Genomic DNA, 14,814 nt, shown 5'->3' with positions numbered 1-14,814 from the left:
TATATCCACATATACTTATTGAAATATTTCTCTGATACACATACATTATCTCACCAGGTATGATAAACAAATTAAAAAGCTGTGCTTAAATTCTTACCAGCCTTGCATTTCTGAAAACTTAAAAAAAAATCTATTTAAATTGAGTTTCTGCTGATAACAGTTTAATGTCTGCCCTTGGGGAGGCTTTAAATTCCCTTTATCAGTCATCCATTTTCTACCCTTCTTGATCTCTAAAAGCCCCTGGCTTGGTAAGCATTTCCCTAGATTCAGTGGATAGGTAACATGGTAAAATTCCTTTTTAGTGCCTTGGAAATTTGATAGAGCAATGTGTCACTGCGATTTGAGTTTCTGGGTTCTCACATCCTCTTTCTTTAGGATTTTAAATCCTAAGCGTGCCTAAAAATGGAAATTTGAATGTCATCTAGCATAAAATCACCCTGCTTTGAAATGAGCCATCATCTAAATAACTTTGCATTTCACTTTCATCTATGTCTTATAGGGGAAATTAAAACAAACAAACAAAAAAAACCTCTAGTCATGTATATCATGACAGGTTGTGTTGACATGTCTTTGTGCTGTATTAAATTAATTGCTTTTATATGCAAGCTAGAGAAATAATGCCAAGCAAGGATTATATTAGTGATCCTTTTGCTGGGTTCAAGAATGAGATAGAGACAAACATTATATATTTCTGATGATTCCAGGTGAGTGGCAGTGTGATGAGTGTTTATAGTGGAGACTTTGGCAATCTGGAAGTTAAAGGAAATATTCAGTTTGCAATTGAATACGTGGAGTCACTGAAGGAGTTGCATGTTTTTGTGGCCCAGTGTAAGGACTTAGCAGCAGCAGATGTTAAAAAACAACGTTCAGACCCGTAAGTACATTTTGGAGTCACCTACTTTCTTTTAGTTCTCAAACTGTTGATGTTGTAGGAATTGGGAAGGAAAAAAAGTAAACAAAAGGGGAGGGTATGTGTATGACTGTTAAAAGGAATGTTTGAAAAGTTAGAGGAAAATGCTATTTTATTTACTTAAATTCATATGCCAAACATTAAATTATAAAAATCACAGAGAAACACAGAATGTTTCAACTTGGAAAGGACATTTGGGGTCATCCAGTTCCAGTTCCTTCATTTTATACATAAGGAAACAAGGGCCAGAGAAGATAAGTAATCCATGTATATAAATTCAGATAGCCTCAAAATGAGGAATAAGGGCTTGAACCCCTGTATCTTTCTGTCATACTCAAACTTTTTCTAGAATTAGGGACATGTCGGGCATAGGTCATAATGTTCAGTGGTATAAAAATAGTTAAGATTCTAGAGTGAGGCAGTTTCCATTTTAAAATCTTATAGAAGAACTGTAGGGGAAATTACTAATTTATTTTTTAAATCACAGGTTTGATTGCATTTTAGTTTATTTCCAAAAATTGAGTGGTAATTCCCACTTATCCCTATGCAGAAGTCTCACTGTTAATTATTTTCTGAGACAAGCCCAATCCTTTTTTCTTTTATTCTTATAAAAACAGCTGAGGTCAACATCCTTTATTTTTTAACATTAAATCTGGCTTAATTAGGGGTATACTAAGATTAATTTTTTCCAAAAGACAGTAACAAAAACTTTTTAAAAATACTTAAAAAATACTTCAGCCACCAAAGCCTTTTCTCAATAGGATACAAAGCAGCATAATTAGCTCTGTGTTGGAGATCTGTTTTCTGCCCCTCCCCATCCCTACATATTAATTAAGGCCAAAGGAAAAAAGGAATTCAGGAAATTCCCCTTGAAAATCTTCAAAACAATATTAAATGATCAATTTCACTAAAATCCCTCTAAATGTTTAAGTATAAAGGTGTTGGTGGGAGCATTTGTTACTGCTTTTCTCAGCATCATGAAATAATTATTTCTGCTGTCAGCTTTCAATGAATTTTTAAAAGTAGAAGTGGAAACATTACTTTTATTTTCTGAATTTTTTTCTATTCAATTCTCTTTCTTAGATATGTGAAGACCTATTTGTTATCAGATAAAGGCAAAATGGGCAAGAAGAAAACACTTATAGTGAAGAAAACCTTGAATCCTGTGTATAACGAGATACTGCGGGTAGCTATGAGCTCTCTATGTAGGAAAATCCTAAATGGTGACCTATGCATTTAAATAGCCATGTCTTCTGGGGTAATATCTCTGCAGGATAAAGTCAGTCACCAAGACTGGAGAAGGAAATGAATAAAATGTTCTCATACTCCGTTTTGTACGAGACAGTGCACTATGAATATTATATACATTATCTCATGCACTCCCCATACATACCCTGCCAAGCCAGCATTATCTGCCACCCTCACAGATGAGGCAAATGAAGCTTAGAGGAATAAAGTAACTTGCTCAAGAATACACCGCTGATAAAGTTGAGCATTGCAACCAGAATGATCTAAAAGCACAATTCTGATCAGGTTGTTTCTCTGCTTAAAATCTTTTAGAATTCCCATTACTCTTGGGGAGTCAAGTCCATCTTTTTTAACATGCACACTAGTTCCTTCACAACACTTAGGGGTAAAGGTTGTCCTTTGCCCCTAAGTGTTCCTGCTGTTTGCTGCCTCAATAACCTTGCTTTATAATAGGCTATATTTAACACTCAGCACTTTAGTCATTTAATTGTCTTCCTTGTCACTAAATTGTAAGTTCCATGAAGGCAGGGACCAACTCTGTGTTGTTTTTAAACTGTGTGCCTTTGGGCAAATGACTTACAATGTCTGCACATCAGATCTGCAAAGAGGGCTAGTGGTAGTTTTTGGATCTGCAAAAGGGAGATGATAATAGCACTTATTTAACCACCTCAGTAGTTGTGAACGTTAAAAGAGTTAATATGGATCAATAAGGATTAGCACACATTAAACATTTAATAAATCTTGATTCTTAGTCTAGGATAGGCACTCAAAAGATGTTTATTGGAAGGATAAATGTAAGGACAAATGAATGGAAAGTATACCTGGCTCATATTTCATTTCTTCCCCCAAACTGCATCATGCCGTCTTAGTCATGACTAACATTATATGAAACTAAAAATATAAGAAGTGTTGTTCATCCTCTTTTTCTGAAAACTCTGTCCCAAGTATTTGATCATCCTCTGGAAAAAGAAGCAGCAATTAAATCAACTCTCAGTCATCCATGGGTGAATTAACTGCCTGTGGATTTTCTGTAGCAAGTTTTAAATTACTGTTTGACTATGATAGACCCTAGAACCATAGCTATTTCTGTGTCAGCTACTTCAACCCTATACTCAGGAAAAGCCAGCTAATTTAAATGGTAAACTCAGAGAAAGGCCTGTCTGCTACAACCAAAATGGACATTCAAGTAGTACATCATAAAGCCAAATAGAGATTATTTTTAGATTAGAAGTACTATTATCCCTTCCATGAATACATATAATCAAGGATTGACTACATTTGAGATGAAAAACTGTTAGAATGCCAGATCTTTTCTACTTGACCATATGAAGCAGAAAAAAACATGTTTATTTTTTTTATTTTATTTTATTTTTTTTGGAAAAATACCCTGTCCTTGTAGAATATAGGCAGGGAGGAGGTGTTCATATGTGGGGGCAGATTATGTATGGTAACTCTCTACTTTCTGTTCAATTTTGCTGTGAACCTAAAACTGCTTTAAAAAATAAATTCTATTTTTAAAAATACCTTGTTCTTAGGTAGAAAACAGAGAACTTGATTTTTATTTTTAGACTAAATTTGATTCATGTTATATCTAGACTAAAAATATCCAGCAAAAATTTAATACTTGGCTTTTGTTTTTAGAGAGCTATTACCAGCTATGATATTTGAGCTTTGGTTTGCTTTTCCAGAGGGGGAAGAAAATCAGCTTTGTAAAAGGTGGATTTGAGCTCTTTGAAATAAGACACTTAGAATAAGATGACTTTGCAATATTTTTGAGACTTGAAACCTAACAGATAAGAAAATCTGATCTACACAAATGACTTTTCCTCTCTATGTCATAACTTTGGCATAAAGAAATGTTATTTATCATTCTAATTTTCTTCTTTGAATTTCAGTATAAAATCGAAAAGCAAATCTTAAAGACACAGAAGCTGAACCTGTCTGTTTGGCATCGGGATACATTTAAACGCAATAGTTTCCTAGGGGAAGTAGAACTTGATTTGGAAACATGGGACTGGGACAACAAACAGAATAAACAATTGAAGTGGTACCCTTTGAAGCAGAAGGTGAGTTCAGAGTTTTTTGTTTGTTTATTTCGTTGGTTTGGGGCCTGGTGTATAGGAAAAAGCTTAATTGCATTTAATTCAGAGTGCTGATCTGTAGTTTAGGATCATTTTAAACATTATTTAACTTGTACATTCAGTGAAGAAAGGATAAAAATTATAGGGAGAATGTTTAAACCATTTAACACAAATGTTTCAGAGACTTCGGGAAGGTCATTTAAATAATTCACTGCTTTGAAATTTGGGACTTACTTTTAGTGAATTATATGGCCAAATTTTGATGAGTGTTCCGTGTGTGTCACTTTTTTTTTTTTTTTTTTTGAGACAGTCTTGTTCCGTCGCGTGGTCTACACTGCAGTGGCATTATCATAGCTCACTGTGACCTCAAACTCCTAGGCTCAAGCAATCCTCCTGCCTCAGTCTCCCAAGTAGCTGGGAGTACAGGCACGTGCCACCACGCCCAGCCTATTTTTTCTATTTTTTAGTAGAGATGGGGTCTTGCTCTTGCTCAGGCTGGCATGTGTGTCACTTGAAAAGAATGTGTATTCTATGGTTGTAGGATATAATGTTCTATATATTTATCAATTAAGTAAAAAAAAATGGTAGCTCAAATCTTTTATATCCTTACTGATTTTATGTCTGTGTACTATGAATTACTAAGAGAGATACAATTATGGATTTGTCTTTTTCTCCTTTTAGTTTTGTTATCTTTGATTCACCGTAATTTATTTTGAGGCTGTCTTATTACATATATACACATTGAGAATTGTTATACTTTCCTGATGAATTGACCATTTTTATCATTTTGAAATTTCCTTTTTTATCTCTAGTAATGCTTCTTGCCTTAAAATCTCTTAGTATAATCTTTTGGTATAGCTGTCAGCTTCCTTTTGGTTAGAAGTTTGTTTCTATCCTTTGATTTACAACATTTCTAAATGTTTATAGTTTAGGTATGTTTCTTATAAGCAATAGTTTTGATTTTTTCCCAGCCCAAAAATATTTGTCTTTTAATTGGATTATTTAGTTCATTTGCACTTAATTTAATTATTGACATAGTTGGGTCCAAATCTAATATCTTGATATTTGTCCTATTATTATTTTTATAATTGCCTTCTTTAGGATTGTTATATTATGCCATTCCATTTTTCTCTTGTATTAATATGTCAGTTACAGTTTCTTTTCATTTTTCCTTATTGTTTACTGTAGAGACTACAATATGCACCCTTGAATTAAAAAGTGTTTAACATAAATTAGGACTTTTACCACTTCCAGGACAGTAACAACCAACAACATTTTAACTCCATTTACCCATTCTCCCATCTTTTGGCAGATATTTAGTCATGTTTTGATTATATATATATTTTAAGTCCCATAGATATTATTGTTGTATACAGTGTATTCATTTAGATTTAACTGCATATTTGTCTTTCTATTGTTCTTTATCCGTTCCTGTGTCTTCATATGGAGTTATTTCTTCTGCTCAAAGACTTCCCTTTAGTTTTACTTTTAGTACATATCTATTGGCAACAGATCCTTTCAGGTTTTCTTTGTGTCATAATGTCTTTTTTACCTTAATCTTTGAAGAATATTTTTACTTTATTACTGGGTCGACAGTTATTTCTTTCAGCACTTTGAAGATGTCATTCCATTGTATTCATTTCTGTTGCAAAGTCAGCTATTATTCTTGTTTTGCTCTTTTGAAAGTTATGTGTTTTCTTTTTCCCCCCAGATTTTAGCATATTTTTCTTTGTCTTTGATTTTTAACAGTCTTACTATAATGAGCCTAGGTGTAGTTTTGTGTTTATCCTGTTTGGGATTCACTGAATTTCTTGAATCCGTGCCTTGGTATCTTTTATTACTTGGAAAATTTCTCAGAAATTATTTCTTGAAATATTGCTTTTGCCCTACTATTTTCTCCTTTTCTGGAAATTCCAATTATACATATGTTATATCTTTTTACTCTGTCCTATATGTCCCTTATGCTTTCTTCTGTTATAATCTTTTTTGCTTTATGCTTCAGGCTACTTTGTGCTAATTTATCTTTTGGTTCAATAATTTTATCTGCTATGGCAATTCCTCTGTTAAAACCATTTACAGTTTAAACCTATCTACAATATAAAAATTATATTTTTAAACTTTAGATTTTCAGCTGGGTGCGGTGGCTCATGCCTATAATCCCAACACTTTGGGAGGCCGAGGCAGGAAGATCGCTTGAGGCCAGGAGTTTGAGACCAGCCTGAGCAACACAGGGAGACACTGTCTCTACAAAGAATAAAAAAAATTAGCCAGGCATGGTGGCACATGCCTGGTAGTCCCAGCTATGTGGGAGGCTAAGGCAGAAAGGTTGGAGTTTGAGGTCACAGTGAGCTATGATAATGCCACTGTACTCTAGCCCAAGCAACAGAGTAAGATCCTGTCTCAATAAAGAAATAAAAATAAATATGTTTTAACTGTTTTGATTCCATTTCTTTCCTAAAATTCTGTATCTTAACATGACCTTTATAAATATAGCAATCAGATTTTTTTTAAAGTGTATATCTGAAAATTCCCATATCTTAAACATTTGTGTGTCTCTCATCTATTTTTTAAATCTTAATTTGATCACTTTATCCTTTGTCTTGATATGCCTGTTCATTTTTTATCACATGCAGGACGTTACATATGAAAACATTCTAGGGATAATTTGGGAGGATTTACTTTTGCTTCTGACAGATGGAATTAAGGTCAGACCACCTTAATTTAGTCTGGGAATGAACTAAATTGAAGCTTAGGTTCAGTTTTCATGTGGTCTAGGCTAGTTTTTGTTTGTCCATATTCCTAGGCCCATCAAGGGGTTCTAACTGAAAGCCTGTGGAAGTAGTTCTCAGATTTTAGCATTTATCTGATTCACCTGACGGACTTGTTAGAACACAGTTTCTGGGCTCTATTCCTAAGGTTTCTGATTCAGTAAGATCTGGTCCCAAGAATATGCATTTTTAAGAGGTTGCCAGGCAAGAGACCCCACCTCTACAAAAATTTTTTTAAAAAATTAACTGGGCATGGTGTCGTACATGTATAGCCCCAGCTACTTGGGAGGCAGAGGTGGGAGGATTGCTTGAGCGCAGGAGGTTGAATTTGCAGTGAGCTACAATGACACCACTGCTCTCTACTCTATCCTGGGCAACAGAGCAATAGCCTGTCTAAAAAAAAAAAAAAATCTGTGTGATCAAAATTAAAGTAGCCCAGGATAACTCTCCTATCTCCAAAAAAGCCATTTTGATTTTTCCACCATTTTTGAGATTAACACTCTTGACATGTTTTCTGGGTAACCTGCAAGGTTTTTTAAGAGAGACAGCCTAACTTTCCCAGATATAAAAGCAATAGTCTAGTTCTGATGTAGAGGGAAATTTTAATCCAGGGCACTCATGAGTTATACATAGTCCCAGAAATGGGACAGATGTGGTCCTGTAATAGGACCTGTACCAACAAACAGGATAAAAAGTCTGTGTCTCACACCTGCTGACATTCCTCCATTTTTCAGACAGCACCAGTTGCCCTTGAAGCAGAAAACAGAGGCGAAATGAAGCTAGCTCTCCAGTATGTCCCAGAGCCAATCCCTGGTATGTAATGATCTTCTATCTAGATCCATGCCCTTTCCTTATCCCTCTCCTCTCCAAAGATTTATTTGGGTTCCAATTATATTTTCTAAGGTAAAGCCCTAAAAAATTTATTATTAGTAATTGTATAGACCAAGTGAGTCAATTCACAGTTGTAAATTAGGAAATTCATATTTTTTTTATTGTGATAAAAAGTGCATAATATAAAATTTACCATCTTAACTATTTTTAAGTATACATCTCAGTAGTGTTAAGTATATTCACATTGTTGGGAAAGAGATCTCCATAATTTTTTTATCTTCCAAATCTGAAACTCTATAACCATTAACCAACAACTTCCCTTTACCCTGCCCTCAGCCCCTGGTAACTACCATTCTACTTTCTGTTTCTATGAGAAAATACTCATGTTTTAAGTCCAGTTTACAGTCATTGTTTTAACTTTCACCACACTTTCCAAAAAATTTGCGTTTGCACAATGTAAATGACCTTTCCTATATTCAGAATTTGGTCCTGTCGATAGTGCTATGATAAGAATGGAACTTGAATGTCCTTTTTCACAGGTGGGGATTAGAATTCGCATGAAGTTCCTAAGAACTTAAAATTTATTGGTCTTCTGCTCTTAGTGTCTCATTAGGAGATAAAGCTTTTTCCTCAAGATTATTGATTGCATCCTTGTCATTAGGGCCTCTGGTCTTCAACTCAGTAAAGGAGCAAGAGACCAGCAGGAAATGAATGCCAGGCAGCCACTTGCCCCATTTCCCAAGCAAGTTGCTCAGGTTGTTTTCCTTAAGAATTTGTATGAAGTTATGGCTGAAATCAGGGGTTGCAAATCCAAATACTTTCAGTAACCAGGCAGTATGGCTGGATGGAAGAAATAATGGATGGTGACAGCAATGACTGAACTAGAGAAAGGCATTCTAATTTGGTTAAAAACAAAAAAATCAAGGGCAAGCAAATCATAGTGTTAGGCCACATTGGTGCCAGACCACCATCTTGTGACTTCTGGATGTTTCTGAAAAGCAGATTCTTTTGCATATAATCTGTATCCTGTCATTTATAATCAACATGCATAGAAATTCTGCCAATCTCATTTCCCATTTTCCCTCTATCACTTGGTGGTGGGGGGGATTGTGTGTTGTGATGGGCTCCATCTTGTCTGAGTTTTTGGTCATGTAATTTTTCTTCCCTGGAATGGCTTCCTCTTCTCCTCAACCTATCAAAGTGTTAGATGAAGTCCTATCTCATCCATTAAGCTTTTCCTGACTATGTTAGCCTTCACCAATCACATCATCTTCCAAAATATTGCAATAGTAACTTGGAATTTTATTGTATATTACATTCGTATAGTTTTAACTTGAATTACTCTCTCCAGCTTAACTGCAAACATTTTCCAAGGGCACAGATTATTTTTTGGTATCCCTTGTATATATAATGACATTCTTAGCATAGGGATGAGCACATAATAGATGCTCCTTAAATACTGTTTAGTTGACTAATTGGGCTAACCCATCCAGAAAAATCTGGTATTCCCTGTCCATAATATTAATATTAACTATTATGTGCATATACACAATACCCAGATAAAATGTATAACCACTCTTAATAAGAAGAATGGCTATACCTTAGCCAGTATCTATTTTGGTTATTTTACACTCAAATATGTTTAAAATGCCTTCCACCAGCACCCCATTGATATTGGTTTTAATGTTTGAAAGGTATATGCATTTCATCGAGATGTTTTGAATATAACTATAAATGGATGATTCACATCCCTCATATCTGATTTTGCTGAACCAAGCAAAACCCAAAAAGAATGATGTAATACTCTGTACTTGGAATCAACATGAATTATATTTATAGAGCTGAGTTCAGTATAGCCAGACTATGAAATATATAGTTAAGAACGTATAGATTTATAGATTTAATCAATTAGGATAATAACATCAAGTACCAGCTAGTATCCTCATGCCAGAAGATTTTTAGGCTGAATTTTTGGATGCAGTATTGCCAAGAAAATTGGCAGTAAAAATGTTTTCTCCTTTTTTTATTGTAGGTAAGAAACTTCCTACAACTGGAGAAGTGCACATCTGGGTGAAGGAATGCCTTGATCTACCACTACTAAGGGGAAGCCATCTAAATTCTTTTGTTAAATGGTAATAACATTGATGACTCTGCCTTCTTCAGTTCTACCATAGCCTGGTCTTCGCTGGTTGGTTTCAGTTCTCTGTGTCTGTGATGCTGACTTATCATTCATAGTTTAAATGAATTTACTTGGAACAGTGGAGACAAGAACTAGAGGAATGTGTATCATGAACTCCCAAGGCTTCACTTAGTTTTACCATCATAAAGCTAAGAGGTCATGTATACAAATGAAAATAGAGGCCTCATACTTAGTTATATAATGTCTTTGAGGGAGAACATCTGTTGGTGAGGGCAATAATCAGTACAAAAAATTTATTACATTTCTAATGGTAGAATGTCACACTCCTTAGCTTCTTTATGGAGCAGGGAGAATTCCTCCTCTCCTTTGTTCCACCTATTTTGTGGCCCATTTGCAAAGGGCCTTTGCATCAGACTGTAGATATTTGGAAATGATTTACTAAGCAAATCCCTACTAAGAGTACCTAAGAGCTTAAGGTAGTTTGGGTTTTTAAATAGCAAACTTTTTCTCTGTTACACATATAAACTGATGGGCATCTAGTAAATAATAACTAAACAGATATTGTTATGCTCTCTTAGCTCCCTCTGAGTAATTTTATCTATTAATATATAGATTCTACCAGAATGGTTGTAGCTACTTAATTAATTAACATATGTGATATACATCTAAGTAGCATATATAATGTAATTTATGATTTTCCTTTCACATTCTCTTCATAGATGTCAGCTGGTAAGATTTTTCAGCTCAGGTCAGTCTCCCATTCTGACCCCACTCTCAAACTTTCTTGCCTTTATAAGAGGCATGGTAGGTTAAAGTTCATGCAATTATTATCATAAATGAAATGTAAATGATTGCAAAAAATCATATATAATTTCCAAAGATCTAGCAAATTGGAGAGGTTTCTTTTTTTCAGTTCCATATAACACTAATTCCTTAGGCTATCACAGATAATCAGGAAAAGAACATGCTTCCAAATTTTAAAGGAATCCTCAAGCAAGTGCTACCATATTAAGCACTTACTAAATGCAAACATCGAACTAAGTGTTTTGCATATGTTATTTAATTCTAATTTCAACCTTATGAAATCAGCGTCACCATTCCCATTTTATAGATGAGGAAGCATGTGTCTGAGAGGATAAGTAGTTTTCCCTAGAATGCATAGCCAATAAATGACAAAATTAGGATGTAAACCAAGTCTAGCCAACTCCATGTCTAGCATGATGCGCCCTCCACTCCCACACCATGCCAAACCACAAGCACTACTCTCTCTCCACACTCTTTTTCGTCTAATGCCAATATTTAGTAGCTGTGCTGAAGTGTATTGAAAGCATAAATGTTCACTATCTTATTAAAATGTTCTCACAATAATGCCTTTTTTTGTAGTACTATCCTTCCAGATACAAGTAGGAAAAGTCGCCAGAAGACGAGAGCTGTAGGGAAAACTACTAACCCTATCTTCAACCACACCATGGTATACGATGGTTTCAGGCCTGAAGATCTGATGGAAGCCTGTGTAGAGCTTACTGTCTGGGACCATTACAAATTAAGCAACCAGTTTTTGGGAGGTCTTCGGATTGGCTTTGGAACAGGTACCATTTGTTACATTTTTAATTTTCCATGAGCCAAATTCTTCTGGAGAAACTAGAGGTTTGTTTATTGCTTTGCTTCTTCCTAATGAAAATAGATATCATATCTCTGTTAAGTATAATGAAATGAATGAGCGAAGGAATGTCAGGCTCTGTGTGCCAAAGGCTCTAGATATGAGGATTAACAGGGTACAGTGTCTGTCCATATAGAGCTTAAGTTATTGTGGTGGCAGGGACAGAAAAGCCTTTATCACTACTGTCCCTCCCCCACCCTTCAAAAAAACATAGATCATCCTTCAAAGCTAAATGTGTGTTTTGAATAATAATAACTAACATTTATGGAGCACTACTCATTGTATTAAATGCTTTATTTGCATTATTTCATTTAATCCTCCCAACAATTCTACAAGGTTGTTACTAATGTTATCCCCAAAGGAACTGATATTCCAAGAAATGAAGTAACAGAGCTACTAAGTGGCAGAGACAGGATTCAAATTGAGTCTGTTAGACATTAAAGCCTTAACTACACTTCCTTAGAGATCATCTAGTGTCATTCCAACCCAGTGTAGGAATCTTCCCAACTCCCGTATTCCCCTGATGAATTGTCATCTAGCTTTTACATTATTGTGAAGAGAAATCATTACTCTAGAAATTATGGGAATGATTATGGAGTCACTCAGATGGTTGAACAGCTCTTCCATATACTGAATCCCATATCTGCCCTTCTGGTGATGTTAAAACTCTTCCTCGCTTTCTTTCATTGGTGATTATAATGAGGAAATGACCTCTCCCCCCTTTTACCCCAAGGAGCTATTTCTTTTTTTTTTTTTTTTTTTTTTGAGACAAAGTCTCACTGTGTTGCCCGGGCTAGAGTGCCGTGGCATCATCTTAGCTCACAGCAACCTCAAACTCCTGGGCTCAAGCGATCCTCCTGCCTCAGCCTCCCAAGTAGCTGGGACTACAGGCATGCGCCACCATGCCCAGCCTAGTTTTTTCTATATATTTTTAGTTGTCTGATTAATTTCTTTCTATTTTTAGTAGAGACGGGGTCTCGCTCTTGCTCAGGCTGGTTTCGAACTCCTGATTTCAAACAATCCGCCCGCCTCGGCCTCCCAGAGTGCTAGGATTACAGGTGTGAGCCACCTAGCCCGGCCTAGGAGCTATTTCTTTATAAATGCAAAACTTTCTTTTTGTTCAGGTAAAAGCTATGGGACTGAAGTGGATTGGATGGACTCTACATCAGAGGAAGTTGCTCTCTGGGAGAAGATGGTAAATTCTCCCAACACTTGGATTGAAGCGACACTGCCTCTCAGAATGCTTTTGATTGCCAAGATTTCCAAATGAGCCCACAGTCCACTGGCTCCTCCACTGAAAAATACTAAACAAGTAGAATCCGATCTTGAAAATCTGACTACATGGACAAAGATCCTCACTTTATCTATTGCCACTAAGGAATACTACACAGCATGTAAAAGTCAATCTGCATGTGCTTTTTTGAATACAAGACCCAAAGGATTTAAATAAAGACAAAATATATACCTTACTTGTGACTCCAACATTAAAGAAGATATTTGAGCAAGCTAGGAAAATTGTACTGCTGCTGCTGCTTCAAAGAAAAAGCTGCCAAAAATTATTAAATGTGGGATATTGGTAACAAACAGAATGTTCTAGTTTGCTACCCTGTGTTTCACACCACAATCTTGTGTGACAATTAAGAGGGTCCGCCGCTTGACCACTGAAAATCCTTGCAGGACTTGTAAATATGCAGGTTGCAGAAAAAAGTAACAAGTGAGGAAAAGCAGAATATCAGTGATAAAGAATTGGACGATAAGAAAACTATTTACTCTTTAATGTCTAATAAAATATGGAATTCCATGTTAGGGAAATGAGACTGAATTTACTACATAAATTTCTGCCTTGAGAAGCTCCTTTTTCCCAAATGTTAAAACAGAAGTTTCAAATGCACTTTGGTGCCACCCACTGGCCATAGGTGGTATTCGGTTCTTGGCTTATTTTGTCTTAATTCTATTTTAAAATAGGTCTGTCTCAAGCCTTTGTTTTATAAGAATTATGTTTTTTAAAAAAACCCTGCATATATGATTGTTTTTCTTATAAATTTACTATATGAAAGCAGCATAAGAGTAGTTACAGACAAGTTTTGTGACAAAGTTTTAATTAGAATGTGAGTTCTATTATGCTGTACTTCACATGTATGTAAAATTTTCATACAGTATTTTGTAAAAACCCTTAGAATAAATTATCATATGATTTAAATTATATTGGAAAATTAGTCTGACTTATTATTTTAAATAAAGTATTTTATATTAGGAATCCTAAAATCTAAATTCCCTAACAAGGCTAATGAACTGCTGGGCTAATATTTCTCCGGAGTCTTTACTGAAACTCTAGGCATCATTTCTCCTAAGTGGGCAGCTTTGGCTATTATTAAGAGTAGAATTTTTATTTTTAAAAAACGTAGTTGAAAAGATTTAAAGATAGGTTAACATTCATTCTTAAAAGGTTTTCCTCAGAGACTTTTTGGGTTGATTTTGGTATATGGAGCATTACTCTCCCTTAGGATCCAACCAGGTTACCTTTCTCAAAACAAGCACTGATTTAATGTAGGTTCAGGGAATCCTGGCTGATAGGTGAACATGGGATCTTACAACAGGCATCTAATAAATGTCATTGAAAACAACTAGAGTGCTTGCCTCTTTCCACAGACACTGGAATCTTTTATCCACTGGTCAGTAAGAGAGACTAACCTAGGGAAATGCTCTATTGTCTCCCTAGATCTTTTATGGGAGTGCTTAGCCTCTATTCTCCCTTCCTGCTCTCACCTTGCGGAAGGACAAGGTGAGCTAGGTAGAGGTACACTTCTAAGGTCAGCCAGGAGCACACCAAAAATACAAACCTTGTTCTAGCTTGTGCCATGTGACAGGGTGGTGACTCCTTTCAATAGTGCAAGCTACTTTCTCAGCCCTTCCTTCAGTTACCCATTCATCCACCACCCAGCATGCAGCCAGCACTGGAGCACTAATGATATTGGGCTCTGGTATCTACCCATCTAGGATGAGGACTGCCTGCCTTCTCCCATCCCCAGATCCCTCACCTTCAAAACACCAGAGTGGACAATAGAATTACCCACCCTCCTTGCACCTACCTGTAGCATTTCCAACTGCCTCAGAAGTCTGAAGGGAAATTCATGTCACATTTTTCTCTGAAAATATAAATCATAAGTTTAGTCTCA

General features: G+C 35.7%; 1 protein-coding gene across 11 annotated transcripts in view; it reads left to right on the top strand.

Annotated features, from left to right (window-relative positions):
- The window catches only part of SYTL2 (synaptotagmin-like 2), a 57,487-nt gene extending 43,578 nt beyond the window's left edge, over positions 1-13,909 (top strand). For 4 of the 11 annotated variants that reach the window (XM_012641840.1, XM_012641846.1, XM_012641849.1 and 1 more), the window contains 7 exons: positions 705-874; positions 1,994-2,096; positions 4,054-4,224; positions 7,742-7,820; positions 9,871-9,970; positions 11,362-11,567; positions 12,763-13,909. In XM_012641840.1, coding sequence (XP_012497294.1) covers positions 705-874; positions 1,994-2,096; positions 4,054-4,224; positions 7,742-7,820; positions 9,871-9,970; positions 11,362-11,567; positions 12,763-12,908 — 975 coding nt within the window. In that variant the 3' untranslated portion in view covers positions 12,909-13,909. The remainder of the gene's footprint in view (positions 1-704; positions 875-1,993; positions 2,097-4,053; positions 4,225-7,741; positions 7,821-9,870; positions 9,971-11,361; positions 11,568-12,762) is intronic. The other 7 variants (XM_012641842.1, XM_012641841.1, XM_012641839.1 and 4 more) reach the window with 3 other exon arrangements.
- The last annotated feature ends 905 nt before the right edge of the window (positions 13,910-14,814 follow it).

This window comes from Propithecus coquereli, unplaced genomic scaffold, assembly GCF_000956105.1.
Source record: "Propithecus coquereli isolate 6110/MARCELLA unplaced genomic scaffold, Pcoq_1.0 Scaffold170, whole genome shotgun sequence".
NCBI classification, from domain to species: Eukaryota; Metazoa; Chordata; class Mammalia; order Primates; family Indriidae; genus Propithecus; species Propithecus coquereli.
This window is presented reverse-complemented; position numbering and strand designations above follow the sequence as displayed.